This window comes from Crinia signifera, chromosome 9 (assembly GCF_055691185.1).
Source record: "Crinia signifera chromosome 9, ASM5569118v1, whole genome shotgun sequence".
In the NCBI taxonomy this organism is placed as follows: domain Eukaryota; kingdom Metazoa; phylum Chordata; class Amphibia; order Anura; family Myobatrachidae; genus Crinia; species Crinia signifera.
In genome coordinates, this window is record NC_139225.1 from 70756429 (window position 1) to 70769561 (window position 13133).

General features: G+C 45.9%; 1 protein-coding gene across 4 annotated transcripts in view; it reads right to left on the bottom strand.

Moving 5' to 3' along the window:
- Positions 1–5529: 5529 nt before the first annotated feature.
- The window catches only part of LOC146035621 (uncharacterized), a 52887-nt gene continuing 45283 nt past the window's right edge, over positions 5530–13133 (bottom strand). For all 4 annotated transcript variants that reach the window (XM_083159173.1, XM_083159172.1, XM_083159174.1 and 1 more), the window contains exon 6: positions 5530–6242. In XM_083159173.1, coding sequence (XP_083015299.1) covers positions 6181–6242 — 62 coding nt within the window. In that variant the 3' untranslated portion in view covers positions 5530–6180. The remainder of the gene's footprint in view (positions 6243–13133) is intronic.

Sequence of the window (13133 nt, forward strand, 5' to 3'; positions counted from 1 at the left end):
GCTGACATATGATAATAGATCCTGCTATGTCTTATATAAATCAAACCAGATCCTGCAATAAATTTCCTCTCCACTAGATGTCACTCAAACCTTAAAAAGATTAGGAGTATAGAGGGTATTTGCACTTAAACATATATGTGAGAGGCAGTAAACCTGAGGATAAATTGACAGGTGAAAGGTGGTGAACCTGAAAATAGATCAACAAAAAAAAAAAAATATCACATTTATAGTGTTACCAAATTGGAATATGTCACGCTGCTAGCAACAGTCTTTCAGCTATAATGCGGATGTGGCTCGTGGGGAAGGTTCACAATCCGAGGTGATTTTTGAAGAAACAGTTCTGGGTATATAAGTAGTAGAAGTCCTTGCAATCAGAGTTCGTCGTGGGAAGGCTTTGCTTTTGCCAGGTAGTATAGCTGGTGTTAGGTGTTTGTTCTCAGCTCTTAAGCAGTGTAGTCGGGTTTGGGGGTTGTTCCAGCTGCTTGTGTCTTTGTGGTGTGGCTTGTGGTTTTCCTCTCTTGAGGACAGGGAAGGTGCCACTCAAGGGGGGGTTGTAAGGCAGTTCTTGATTGGGGCAGTGTAGATAATGGAGTTTTTACCCCGAGGTTTAGTTAGTTCTGCCTTAGTCAGGTTATCTTGTTGTTATAGTGAGTTCTGCTTTGTTTGTTTCTTTCAAGTGGTGAGAAAATTCTGTGATATGCCTCAGCGGGGGGGAGGGGGTGCACAGGCTGTTCCAGTAAGTAAAGTTGCTGCTTATGGTGAGACTTTTAAGCAGATGGTAGTTGTTGGGAGCTGAGTTGGGGCTGTTGTTTAGTTACAGGTTTTGCTTTGGAGAGTGGTTATGCTGGTATAAAGGTGAGGGTGTTTTGTTCTCACCCCAGCAGTGAAACGTGGCTTATTTGCCTCCTCCTCTGTTGCCTTTTGCCCTCTCCCTGTGCGGTGGGGGGCTCGGCGGTTTGGTGCAGGGGCTAATTCTGTGATGTCTGCGGAGGGTTAGGGGGGTTTTGCGTGGGTTGTTGTGGGGTCTGTATACCTGCCGCTGGGGTAGGATATGGCAGGTTATTGGCCTGGGCGTCACGCTGTTTGTCCCCTTCTGCTGCGGGCGTCCCCGCACAAATTGCAGGATGGCGTCGTCAGGTATGGGTTTCGTGCTGGCCACCCCGGTCAAAGGCCGGGCCCCGGTGCGTTCTCCCCGCTTCAGGAGACGATTTGGTGCAGGGGTTGGCTGTGAGTGGCCTGCGGGGGGTTGGGTGGGGGATGCGTGGGATATGGCGGACGTCGCGTGCCGGCTGTTAGGGTGGGGATGCGGTCGGCAGCAGGATCAGCCGTTGTGTTGCTTACCCACGTCTGTTGCGGGCGTCCCCGGGTGCTGTCGGCGTTGGGGTGCGTGTCCAGAGGGGTCTCTCCTGGCCTGGATGTTCATGCCTCCGGTCGCCGTCCCTGCACGTTGTTAGAAGATGGCGCCGGGTCTGTGTCTTGGGCAGGCCTCTCGCATCAGAGGCTGGACTCCGGTGTTTGTCCTCAGCTCCCAGAAGCGGCTCACCACGACCAGCGTGATGTCGGCTTTCTTTCAGGGTGTTTGTCTGGTTTTTTCAGTGCCCGTTGGATTAGGATGGATGCTGATTTCAGTCAGCTATGGAGGAGCTCTCCTAAAATGCGGCCGCCATGGCGTCCCGCCCACCGGAAGTCCCATCTGGTATGTTTTAGATAACTTATAAGTAGATTCTGATTGGTTGCAATAAGCAACATCTCCACTTATGCAAACCTTCCTATTAGTAAATATACCCCTTGGATTCAATTACTACAAAGGCTTTTACGGTGTTGAGTTTTGCGTTTTCCCCTCATGCATGCATGGCTTTGTGTGGATAAATGCCTGCCGCTGTACAGGTATAGTCTGGCTCGTACCTTGCCCTTCCCTCAGACTGCTGATGAGAGGCAGTACTGGAATGTAGGATGCAGATAGTAAAGGAGAGAATATTATCACAAACCCTGAAAATGTAAGGCGCAGTCTGCATGGCCACCACTATGTTCAGTGCACGCTGGGCAGGACTGCCATTACAGATTGTGGGGCTCAGGATTGTCAGAATAGTTAGGGCCTCATCTACCTACCACCTTCCCCCTGCAGCCCCCAGTTTACCCTTATTGGAGGAGGACATCGGAGGCACAGGCATATCAGTCCCTTGCCCCTTAATGACAGCCCTGACCCTTGACCTCACACTTAACCCCCCCCAATGCCAAGTACCAGAATGCCACCGCTCAAATCAGTTGGAAAGGAAAGGGTTAGGGACAGAAAACAAAACATGGAATATGCGCACCAAGAGAACTCTTGCTGACTGATAGATGAATGATCACAATCACAGTACCTACATATAAGCACAAAGAAACATCCCACCCCACCAGTACTACACTGACATTATCCCTAAATATGTACTGCTCCAAATAACATGGCTACAGAGCAGATCTCAACGGAGCTGGTGAAACAATGACCATTACATGCTAGGTGTAGTGTAGTAACCAAATCAACAGTATGCTACTACTGTATTCCTCAACCATGCAAAATAATGTAAAGACACAAGCATAAATTTAGTAGGTGCCTGACTATGGACGATTCAATGACGTTGTGACAGAATTATACACAGTGGCGCTTAGGGGGAGGGGAGAGCGAGTACTTATTAACCATCACTCGCCCAGCCCTCTACTGGATTAAAAAAGCCCAGCTGTACAGTGTGCAGGTACGTAGTAGGGAAGTCAGCCTGCTCTGTTGCACCTAGGCAAGTGGGAAATCCACCACTTTGTGCAGCCTACCTTTATTCAAAAATAAATGATTCGGTACTCTTTACCTAGAACGGCGCCCGCGATCAGAATCGCGGGCGTCGGGGGTAAAAAATCGCGGTCATCGCGGGTAAATCGCGGGTACATCAAAATCGGGTACCCGCGATTACCGCGATTTTCCCATAGGGAACAATGTTAAAAAGCCTGATTGGCCGCGATTTTACTTTAAAATGCCTCAATGCCCGCGATTTTCACATAGGAATCAATGTTAAATGGGCTACAGAGCCCAAATAGCCCCAATTAACCCTTAAATGTCACCCCAATTTTTGTACGCCACCCCACGATCCACGCCAACCCGAAGCGTGGCGAGCGCAGCGAGCCCGCGAGGGGCGGCGGTACGCGTCCTCCGACCTTTTCATGCCCTACTATTTACGTCGGCGTGGAGTTGAGAATAGAATAGTGTGGCGAGCGCAGCGAGCCACCGAGCCCGAAGCGTGGCGAGCGCAGCGAGCCCCGCGAGGGGACGCGGATACCTTCACAGGTAAACGCGTCCCTTCGCGGGCTTCACAGGTGTCCGCGTCGCCACGGACACCTGTGAAGTCCGCGAGGGGACGCGTATAACTGTGAAGGTATCCGCGTCCCCTCGCGGGGCTCGCTGCGCTCGCCACGCTTCGGGCTCGGTGGCTCGCTGCGCTCGCCACACTATTCTATTCTCAACTCCACGCCGACGTGGATAGTAGGGCATGAAAAGGTCGGAGGACGCGTACCGCCGCCCCTCGCGGGCTCGCTGCGCTCGCCACGCTTCGGGTTGGCGTGGATCGTGGGGTGGCGTACAAAAATTTGGGTGACATTTAAGGGTTAATTGGGGCTATTTGGGCTCTGTAGCCCATTTAACATTGATTCCTATGGTAAAATCGCGGGCATTGAGGCATTGAATGCAAAATCGCGGTCAATTATGCTTTTTAACATTGTTCCCTATGGGAAAATCGGGTGATCGCGGGCATCGCGTCGCGGCCGTTTATGTACTGCCCGCGATGTCGCGATCACCGCGATGGGCGCCGTTCTAGGTAAAGAGTACCAATGAGTCTTCCATGCATTATTTATTTATAGTTTCTTATATAGCGCAGCATATTCCATTGCGCTTTATGAATGGAGGTTTTTTTTTTTAACGTAATGCTCTATTTTATAGATAACTCTCCTTTGGTCCATTATTGTGTGCATATTCTGCTAATGCAGCCTTTGTGGTGATTAAGCTAGTATATATGAAGCTATATCCAATCATTTACTAAGAACCAGAGGCACCAATTAAATTCCAGCTATTGATATTGCAGTGCCCCTCCTCCTCCTCTGTTTTAGTAAAGCCAGAGGCACTGGCGTTTTGGACTGCACCAGTGACTTTTGGGACTACAGAAAGTCCCATTGGGAGGTGCTACCATGATCCAATGAGCAGATAGCTGGCTTCCTTTAGGAAGATAATCCCTGCCTTTTGCATAGCCCAATCCAGACTCTTCTGGCCGCAACTGATGTACTCCATAGAAGCAGGGCATTTGTGCGTGTGCAGTCGCACCACAGCATGTACTAGATCCACAGCGCGGGTGCCATTGCTGGTGGAGGACTCCTCTCTTGGCACAGGGGTAACGGCAGCTCCCCTACTAAAAGTAAATAGGGTCTGCCACAACTCGCACCCCCATAGTGTTGATCTTGAAAATATGGAAGTAGTAATAAAGATATCCTGGCCATCCAAAATGTTCTCAGAGGAGCATTGCATGACTACCACGAGATGTCATTACATTACCTGTGGCGATTTAACATCTCCAGGAATGGAACTGCACCCTTAGTTGCATTTGCAAGATTACTGGTTCAACCCACAGAAGAAAGATGTGAGATTAACTTGCATTTACCTTTCATATACAGTCTTCATACAACCTTAAACTATGCACCAATTACTGCTACTGCTGAACCAGGTTTTGCTCTAATTTTTATTTCAAATATACAAGTGCCTTACTGTAAAAATTCAAGAACATATGAAAGTTATCCACTTCTATAAAAGGTATTGTAGAACCTGTTATGAAAGGGTAGAGATTCAGAGGAACTGAAATGAAGAAAAACATCACAGAACAGCTCATAAGCATGATTGCTGCTGGTGTAGTGGCATGTAGAATGCGAGTGTAGCTTCCTTCCCAAAATCTTTTATGCCACCACAAAAAAATAAATAAAAACAATTATCATAAACGTTCACATATCAGTATCAACTTAGAGACTTCTATTCAATATTTTGGAGGCAGTGTTCAATGGAAATAAATTAAAATAGTTCACCTTGAGTAAAACCACTTAACAAATCAACAAGTAAAGGATATACACCTGCACAACATCAATGAGATAAAAATCAGCTATTTAGAATTAGTAAAAGTTGCTCTTTGAAATATATAAAACACACTGAAAATAGAATCTTGACTGGTATCAACATGCTAACCAATAATGCAATAATTCCTGGTATCTGGACGACAGTCATTAGGTTACCCCATATGGTCGACATGTACTAGATTTACCTGGTCAATAAGTTGCGCCATTTAAAATAGCAAAAGAGATGATCATAGAAGGTAGGTACTGCTGGTAAGTAGCTGGTAGTATTGTAAAGCCAAAACATGAGCACTGAAATTAGTTTTTTTTTTCTCTAAACCGATTGTAATTAATGTTTTTTTTTTACTGTAAATTCTTTGTATTAATGCTAAAACTTCAATAAAACTTCAATACTAAAAAAAAAAATAGCAAAAGAGTTTAGGAATTACATATTCAATTGGTCTACATGGCAAGGGGGGGGGGGGTGTTTCCAACTTTATCATCCTTTACCACCAATGTGGACTATGATTGGGATAGTAACCTGTGCCAAACGCACTGGTAGCAGAGCGTGGCAACTTGCACGAAAGTGCGAGGGGATGCGGTATACTTGTCGCTTCAAATGGTAAATGGCACCCCCAAAATAACTAAATTGTATTGAACTTTTGTACCTGTCAACTTTTTCTATGTTTTTCTAATGACCCAGTTGACCCTATGGGGCTTTCCTAGTGACTGTTGACCAAAAGATTCCTACCTAGGATTCCTACATTGTAGATACCTCCAGCACATTTATCTGTTTAATGAAAGGGTTATGACAGGAATGATCCCCAGTGCAGAACAGTCGCTTTGCATATCATGGAGAATTGTAGACAAGGGTGGGGTCCTGGGGGGCACACCATAATTGTACACAAGAAAGATATGGAGATTAAAAAAAAAAATGGTTACAAATATTTTGAGCACAACCAAGTACATTGTTGGATCTGATTATTGGGACTGGCAGGTTTCCAAATACAGTAATGTACATAACAAAAGAGCTGTAGAGTATTCATGACAGGTGCATCCTTTTAGTTTTCATTTGGGTCCCCTGTTACTATGTTTAAAGAGGGGTCTTTGTGGTTTCCTTATTGGTAAGCCTGAAAAAGAAAGGAAATCAATTTCAGCTTAATACTGTAAGAGGTTTGTGTAAAAGAAGGCTAAAGTTCAGGGGCTGGCCGTCCAATGCAAGTGAATGGCCCAGTCTTTACACATGCACATGGTAAAAAAATGGGCATGAACCATGCATACACAAGTACAGGAGATACAGTCGCATGCATTTCAAGCACATCTCCACATATAGCTAAATAGGTTTAACTGGGCTGTAACCATTAGTTACAACCACCCCATTGCCTGCGCTTCTGGCTTGCAGGGTGCATGGAATAGCACCCTGCAGCCAGTACCATGGCAGTAGTACCCCTACAGTGGCCCAGACTAAGGAGACCAATGTAGTTTCCGAGTGTTAGCGACCCTGCTCCCTGGTTGTGACATCACACACAAAAGGAGGTGGGGCCAGCACAAGGCACCGGGAGGATAAGATAAAGTGCTGCCTACTGCATTCTTCCAATGTGAAGTGGGCCGAATACAGAGATCATGGTATACGGCCGTTGGTTCGACACAACAAAGGTTTGTATTAGGGTGAGCACTAAAGGTCGACTGCTCAAATAGGTCGACATTGTTGGAAGGTCAGTCAAAAGACAACATGTGTTTTTTTTGTTGTCGACCTATTTGAGGTATCAATCTAATCCAGCTTAAACTTCTGTGGTCGATTTAATGCATGTAGTCTCAGCACAGTGCCGCGACTCGTTGCTATGGAGATGTGATCTGCTGAGTGTGTGTCTATCTGGCGACTGACGTGTTCCCTGTCCATGAGTCCCCCATTGTCTCTAGCGGAAGTGTGGGCGCTGAGGTCACCGACAGGACCTGCAACGCCCATCACTGAGCCGTGTCTCATTGCCACGGAGAAGCGGCTGTGCTTGGAAACCCTGTGATCTAATAACAAACAATAACAGCAAAACAATTAAAAAGCAAAAACACATAAGTGAACAACAACATGTGTTCAGACCTGAGGATACAAATATTAAAGTGTGAATGTGCCTTGTACAGATTACGTTGCTAGCCTAGTGTTAAAAAAAACTTTTTTTGCACATCAATAAAAAGTGTGATATCAGATTTGTGCCATTGGGGGAATCCAGATTATATTGTTAAAATATGTTGATTTGCCTACATATTTTAGATGATAATTAACACTTATTTTTTTTGTTTTTTTACCTAGCCTATTTCAATTTTAACATACTTATACAAGTTATTACAAGTGATATTAGCTGTAAAAAAAACCTTGTTAAGGGATCTGATAAAGTACATAATGTCAAACATTATCAAAGAAGTGTCTCCAGAAACAATGCATGGGATGTCCCTAGGAACAGAGGAAGGCCATCATGATTACAGACATGCAAGATAAAATTCAAAAATTCATAAAGAATAATACCAAAACAAAGAGAGTACTTGTTTCCTAGCACGACGCCCATGATTCCATGATTTTTTATTGTACAAGCACACAGATGGGTGCTTACAATGTTATTCCATCATTTAGTGTCATCCCCAGTGTCAACGCCACCCCCACTATCAACGCCAACCCAAAGCGTGGCAAGCACAGCGGTACGCGTCCTCCGACCTTTTCATACCCCCACTATCCACGTCGGCGTGGAGTTGTTTTTAGATAGTGTGGGAGTGCAGCGAGACACCGACACCCGACACGTGGCGAGCGCAGCGAGCCCCACGAGGGAACACGGATTACTTTACATGTATTCCGCATCCCCTCGCCACGTTTCGGGCTCGTATTCCGCGTCTGCTCGCCACGCTATCTAAAATCAACTCCACACCAACTTGGATAGTGGGGGTATGAAAAGGTCGGAGGACGAGTACCGCCACTGCTCGCCACGCTTCGGGATGGCGTGGATACTGGGGGTTACATCTCATTTTAAGCACCCATCACATCTCATGGCATGGGTGCTTGTACAATGAAATAATGCATTGCATCGCATGCCATTTGCTGGCATGCGATATTTCATTGTACAAGCACTCCTGTGCATTTAACATGGAGATCGCATCGCACAGTACTAAAAATGGTACGCAAAGCCATGTGATGGGTCCCGTGCTAGGAAACAAGTACCCAAAGAGAATTGACATTAAAATAGAACATGATTATAGAAAGTAACCAAACCATAAAAGGCATAATTTAGCCCCATAGGGTAGACTTTGTGTAATCTATATATCCATTTGGTCTCAAGCTGGCACTTGGTCAATGATTTTGTGGCGTTAAGTAGCTATACTATGTCTCAGGGTTGTGAAATGGCGAGCTACAGGCTGGTCACTGGATCCACTAAGCAGTGCTGCCCTGCGCCTTCCACTCCTTGAACTGCCTTTCCTGTTTTGACCAAATCAGTAAAGACTACATAGGCAAAACAGAACATATACTACAAACTTAGATGTACACGTTAACAGGCTTGAAATATGGAATTTTTTTCCCATATGGGAATGTGGGATGTAACCACCCACAGACATTTGGCTGCAGGTGGTTACATCTCACATGTGCGCCAAAATAGGTTTTTAACACTAGGCTATCACAGAAAATGGTACCCCAACCGCGCCCAAGATGGTAATGAAAGCAGCAACTCTAATGGACCCCTGTTAGCCGAGCCCGGATAGGCAAATAGAGATAGAAAAGAAATTTAGAGTGCGCTAAATACAACTCAACAACTTAAAAATTATACATTTATTTTTTAGTCTTTACAAAGACTTCAAATTTAAAAGGTACAGCTGGTCTGTTATTGGTACAGAAGGTGTTGTAGGCCCAACGCGTTTCGTCAATAAATTGACTTCATCAGGGGCTTAGCGAACAATAAGTCAGCAAGACGTAAAATCACTTTTGCAGATTTAGCGGATCACATACAGTGTCCAGCAAATAGGGGGGTGAAACTCAATGCGAAACCTGAGTAGGTGGTGGGCGTTAATATATGCCACAAGAAAGCTGCTAATACATCTGTGGGGTCTAGGACCCAAAAAAAAATCGTTCACGCAGTGGTCAGGAGTATTTGAGTGGTGTGCCTTAATAGGAAATGGACATATAGCGTCACAAGAATGAGTGCAAATGTAGTAATATAGTGGTCAGAGACCCACATCAGCAGTTCAATAATATTCAGGTATGGTTCCTAAGACACTTCAGAACCTTTTAGGAGTAAAACCGGAAGTGTACAGCCTGGGATCCAAAATCAGATTCTGATTTTGGATCCCAGGCTGTACACTCCTAAAAGGTTCTGAAGTGTCTTAGGAACCATACCTGAATATTATTGAACTGCTGATGTGGGTCTCTGACCACTATATTACTACATTTGCACTTATTCTTGTGACGCTATATGTCCATTTCCTATTAAGGCACACCACTCAAATACTCCTGACCACTGCGTGAACGATTTTTTTGGGTCCTAGACCCCACAGATGTATTAGCAGCTTTCCTGTGGCATATATTAACGCCCACCACCTACTCAGGTTTCGCATTGAGTTTCACTCCCCTATTCGCTGGACACTGTATTTGATCCGCTAAATCTGCAAAAGTGATTTTACGTCTTGCTGACTTATTGTTCGCTAAGCCCCTGATGAAGTCAATTTATTGACGAAATGCGTTGGGCCTACAACACCATCTGTACCAATAACAGACCAGCTGTACCTTTTAAATTTGAAGTCTTTGTAAAGACTAAAAAATAAATGTATAATTTTTAAGTTGTTGAGTTGTATTTAGCGCACTCTAAATTTCTTTTCTATATATCTATCTATCTATATATATATATATATATATCTCTCTATCTATCTATCTATCTATCTCTCTCTCTCTATCTATCTATCTATCTATCTATCTATCTATCTATCTATCTATCTATCTATCTATCTATCTATCTATCTATATATATATATATATATATATATATATATATATATATATGCAGTGCTATTTTTGTAGGAAAATAGGTTCAGGAACTGTGGGCGGGGGCAGAAAGTGGGCGGTGATATGGGAGGAGCTACAAAAGGGGTGGGGCCTTGCATTTAAAAAAGAAAATTCACATAATGTCACACAGATTGCGCTAAAATTCACATAATGCCACATGGATTGAGCCACAATTCCCGTAATGCCACACGGATTAAGGAAAAATTCACAATAAACACCAGAAATGCGTAATTGCGCGCCGGAGGCGCGCCAAAAATTGACACCAGGTATGCGTAATTGCGCGCCGGAGGCGCGCCAAAAATGTACACCATAATGCTCATTACACATTAAGCCACACACCATAATGTCCATTACGTATTATGCCAAACACCGTAATACATATGACAAATTATGCTACATAAGTGCTGCTTACCTACATGCTGTTGCCAGGGGTTCCATGCTCAATGCCATGTGGGTTTACTTGCTCGTTGCCATGTGGGATTACATGCTCGTGGTTATGTGGGATTACATGCTCATTGCCAGGGAAATTAAATGCTCGTTGCCAGGGGGTTTAAAGCCTTGTTTCCAGGGGATAACATGCTAGATGCCATGGGATATTAAACATTCATTGCCTTGGGGATAAATGCTGTTTGCCAGGGGAAATTTTTATGCTCGTTGCAAAGGGGTAGCCTGGGCATCTCCCCAACTACAGTAGTGGGAGCTGACTGGGGACAGCCTGCCAGAACATACCAAGCTGTCCAGCTTCCCCAGTCCTTCCCCTCACAGTCTCCCCCCGCCTAACAAGAATTTTGACAGCCACGGAGCCGCTGGGACAGAAATTCGCCAGCAGAGAGTACCACTGCAGAAAGGGGGACATGGAGAGGCAGTGAGTGATATCAGGCAGAAGGTGACAGGGAGAGGAAATTTGTCCTAACCAGGACTTTAGACAGGTTTACATACAGAGTGACATTTAACTGGATGAAGGAGGGGGCAATTAAACTGAATAGAAAGGGAGGCAGTAAATATGGCAAATGGAGGTGGGAGACTACAAATACAGCATGAAGGTACACTGTGATTGGACTGGCTGGGGGGTTCTAGCAGGGAAACCATTAGATGGGGCAGTGGACCAGTTAAGGAGGGAAGGGGGGGGGCTGAGCTGGCTGGGTGGAAGATACATTGATAGGTGGTCAATTAAATATTGGGGGACACTGGGGTGGATGGGAAAATGGGGCAGTAATATAGGGGCGGGTAGGTAGAACACTAAGGTGGAGAAGGGCTGATTTGAAAGAGGGGTGGCACTGACTGGGGGGTTCGAAGTGTGGGGCTGAAAGATGGGTGAGTTGCTGGTTGGATGGGAGAAACTAGATGGAGGGGACAGTGGGCTGGAGAAAAGGCAGGCAGTGGTATAGAAGCAATGACCTGGGGATGGTGCTGGTCTTCCATTCCTGGCATACCTGGTCAGTAGCTGTGTTTGAGCAGCCCCTTGCTGGTAGTCTTGCAGGCACTCAGTCTCCGTCAGTCTGAGAGGTGAGGAGACGAGCTTCTCTGCAGCCGGGGCTTCTGACAACAGACTGTTACAGCACTGTACTGTAACGCTGTCTGCAGCTGCAAACCGGCCACCGCTCCTCATGATCCCTACTGCCATTGCTCTCATGCGCCTTCCGGCAGCTGCTGCCAGTGCTCCCCGTGAGACTAACCACTGGCCGCCCGGCGTCCATAACTCACTAGCGGTGCGCGGGTGCACGGTGACGTCACCCGCGCACTAGCCACAATTCATACTTGGGACCGATGCAGGTTTACAGGTGCCCCCCCTCCCCCTAAATCCGCCAGTGGCAGCATCCCCTCCTCTACTCACACCGCTATCCGACTTGGAGGAAGCGGCATAAAGAGAGGGAGGAGGCGGGTGCTGCTGTACACAGGCACACACGTACCGCACTGTAATAATGTGCTGCTGCCCGGCAACAGCCTGTGTCAGCGCTAGGCGCTGCTGGCACCGCGGCAGTCAGTTTCACAGTAACACAGTCAGTCACAGATCCGATCTGCGGTGGGGAGATGTAAAATTCATATCTCCCGCTGGACCGCCAGCCAATAGGCGCTCGCGGTCCAGCAGCCACCAGTTGATTGGCTGCTGGATCGCAAGCGCCCATTGGCTAGCGGTCCAGGGTGAGACGTGAATGTTACATATCAGCACGTCTCTCCTGGAGTCCGTAAACAGTGGGCAGGGTAGCGGGGAGCAGGGAGCGGGTAGGCGATACTGGTGACGGGCGGCCTGGAGCAGGTTCCGGAACGCCGTTCCTGATGACGTCATTTTTAATTTGAACTTCAGGAACGGCGTTCCGGCCGAAAAATAGCCCTGTATATATATATACACAAGGGCCCACTGTCATGCACTTTGCACTTTACTTTGGTGAGATGGATTAAATAAAGAAAGAACTTTTTGTGTTTAAGAAGACCGGTGAGTGTCCTCATTCTTGGTGGCTATATTGGTGGACTGGACTTGTCCAGAATTTCCTGAGGTGACACCCCGGCAGTCGACTGTGGTTGGAGGAGAGTGTGATCCCTACCTCTGGATAGAGATATCTATCTATCTATCTATCTATCTATCTATCTATCTATCTATATATATATATATATATATACAGTGGTCGAAGTGGAAATTTTGAAGTGGGGGTATGGAAAAGTAAAGAGTGAATATAGTGCGCACCTTCGGACACCCCCCTGTCCATCAACGTCCCCTGCCAGACTGCCCCGTTGTACAGGGGTATTACAAAAGCACAATATGCGCTGCTGAGTGATCAGAGAGCATCCTGAGGGGGAAAAAAAAGTTTTTTTTTTTATCTTCAGATTAAAGTGGCGGTATGGCATACCCCCGTATACCGCCCCACTTCGACCACTGTATATGTATATATATATATATATATATATATATATATATATATATATATATATATATATATATATATAGTCCAGGATCCACACTGAGTGTGGAAGCAGAGCACTCTCCAAAATC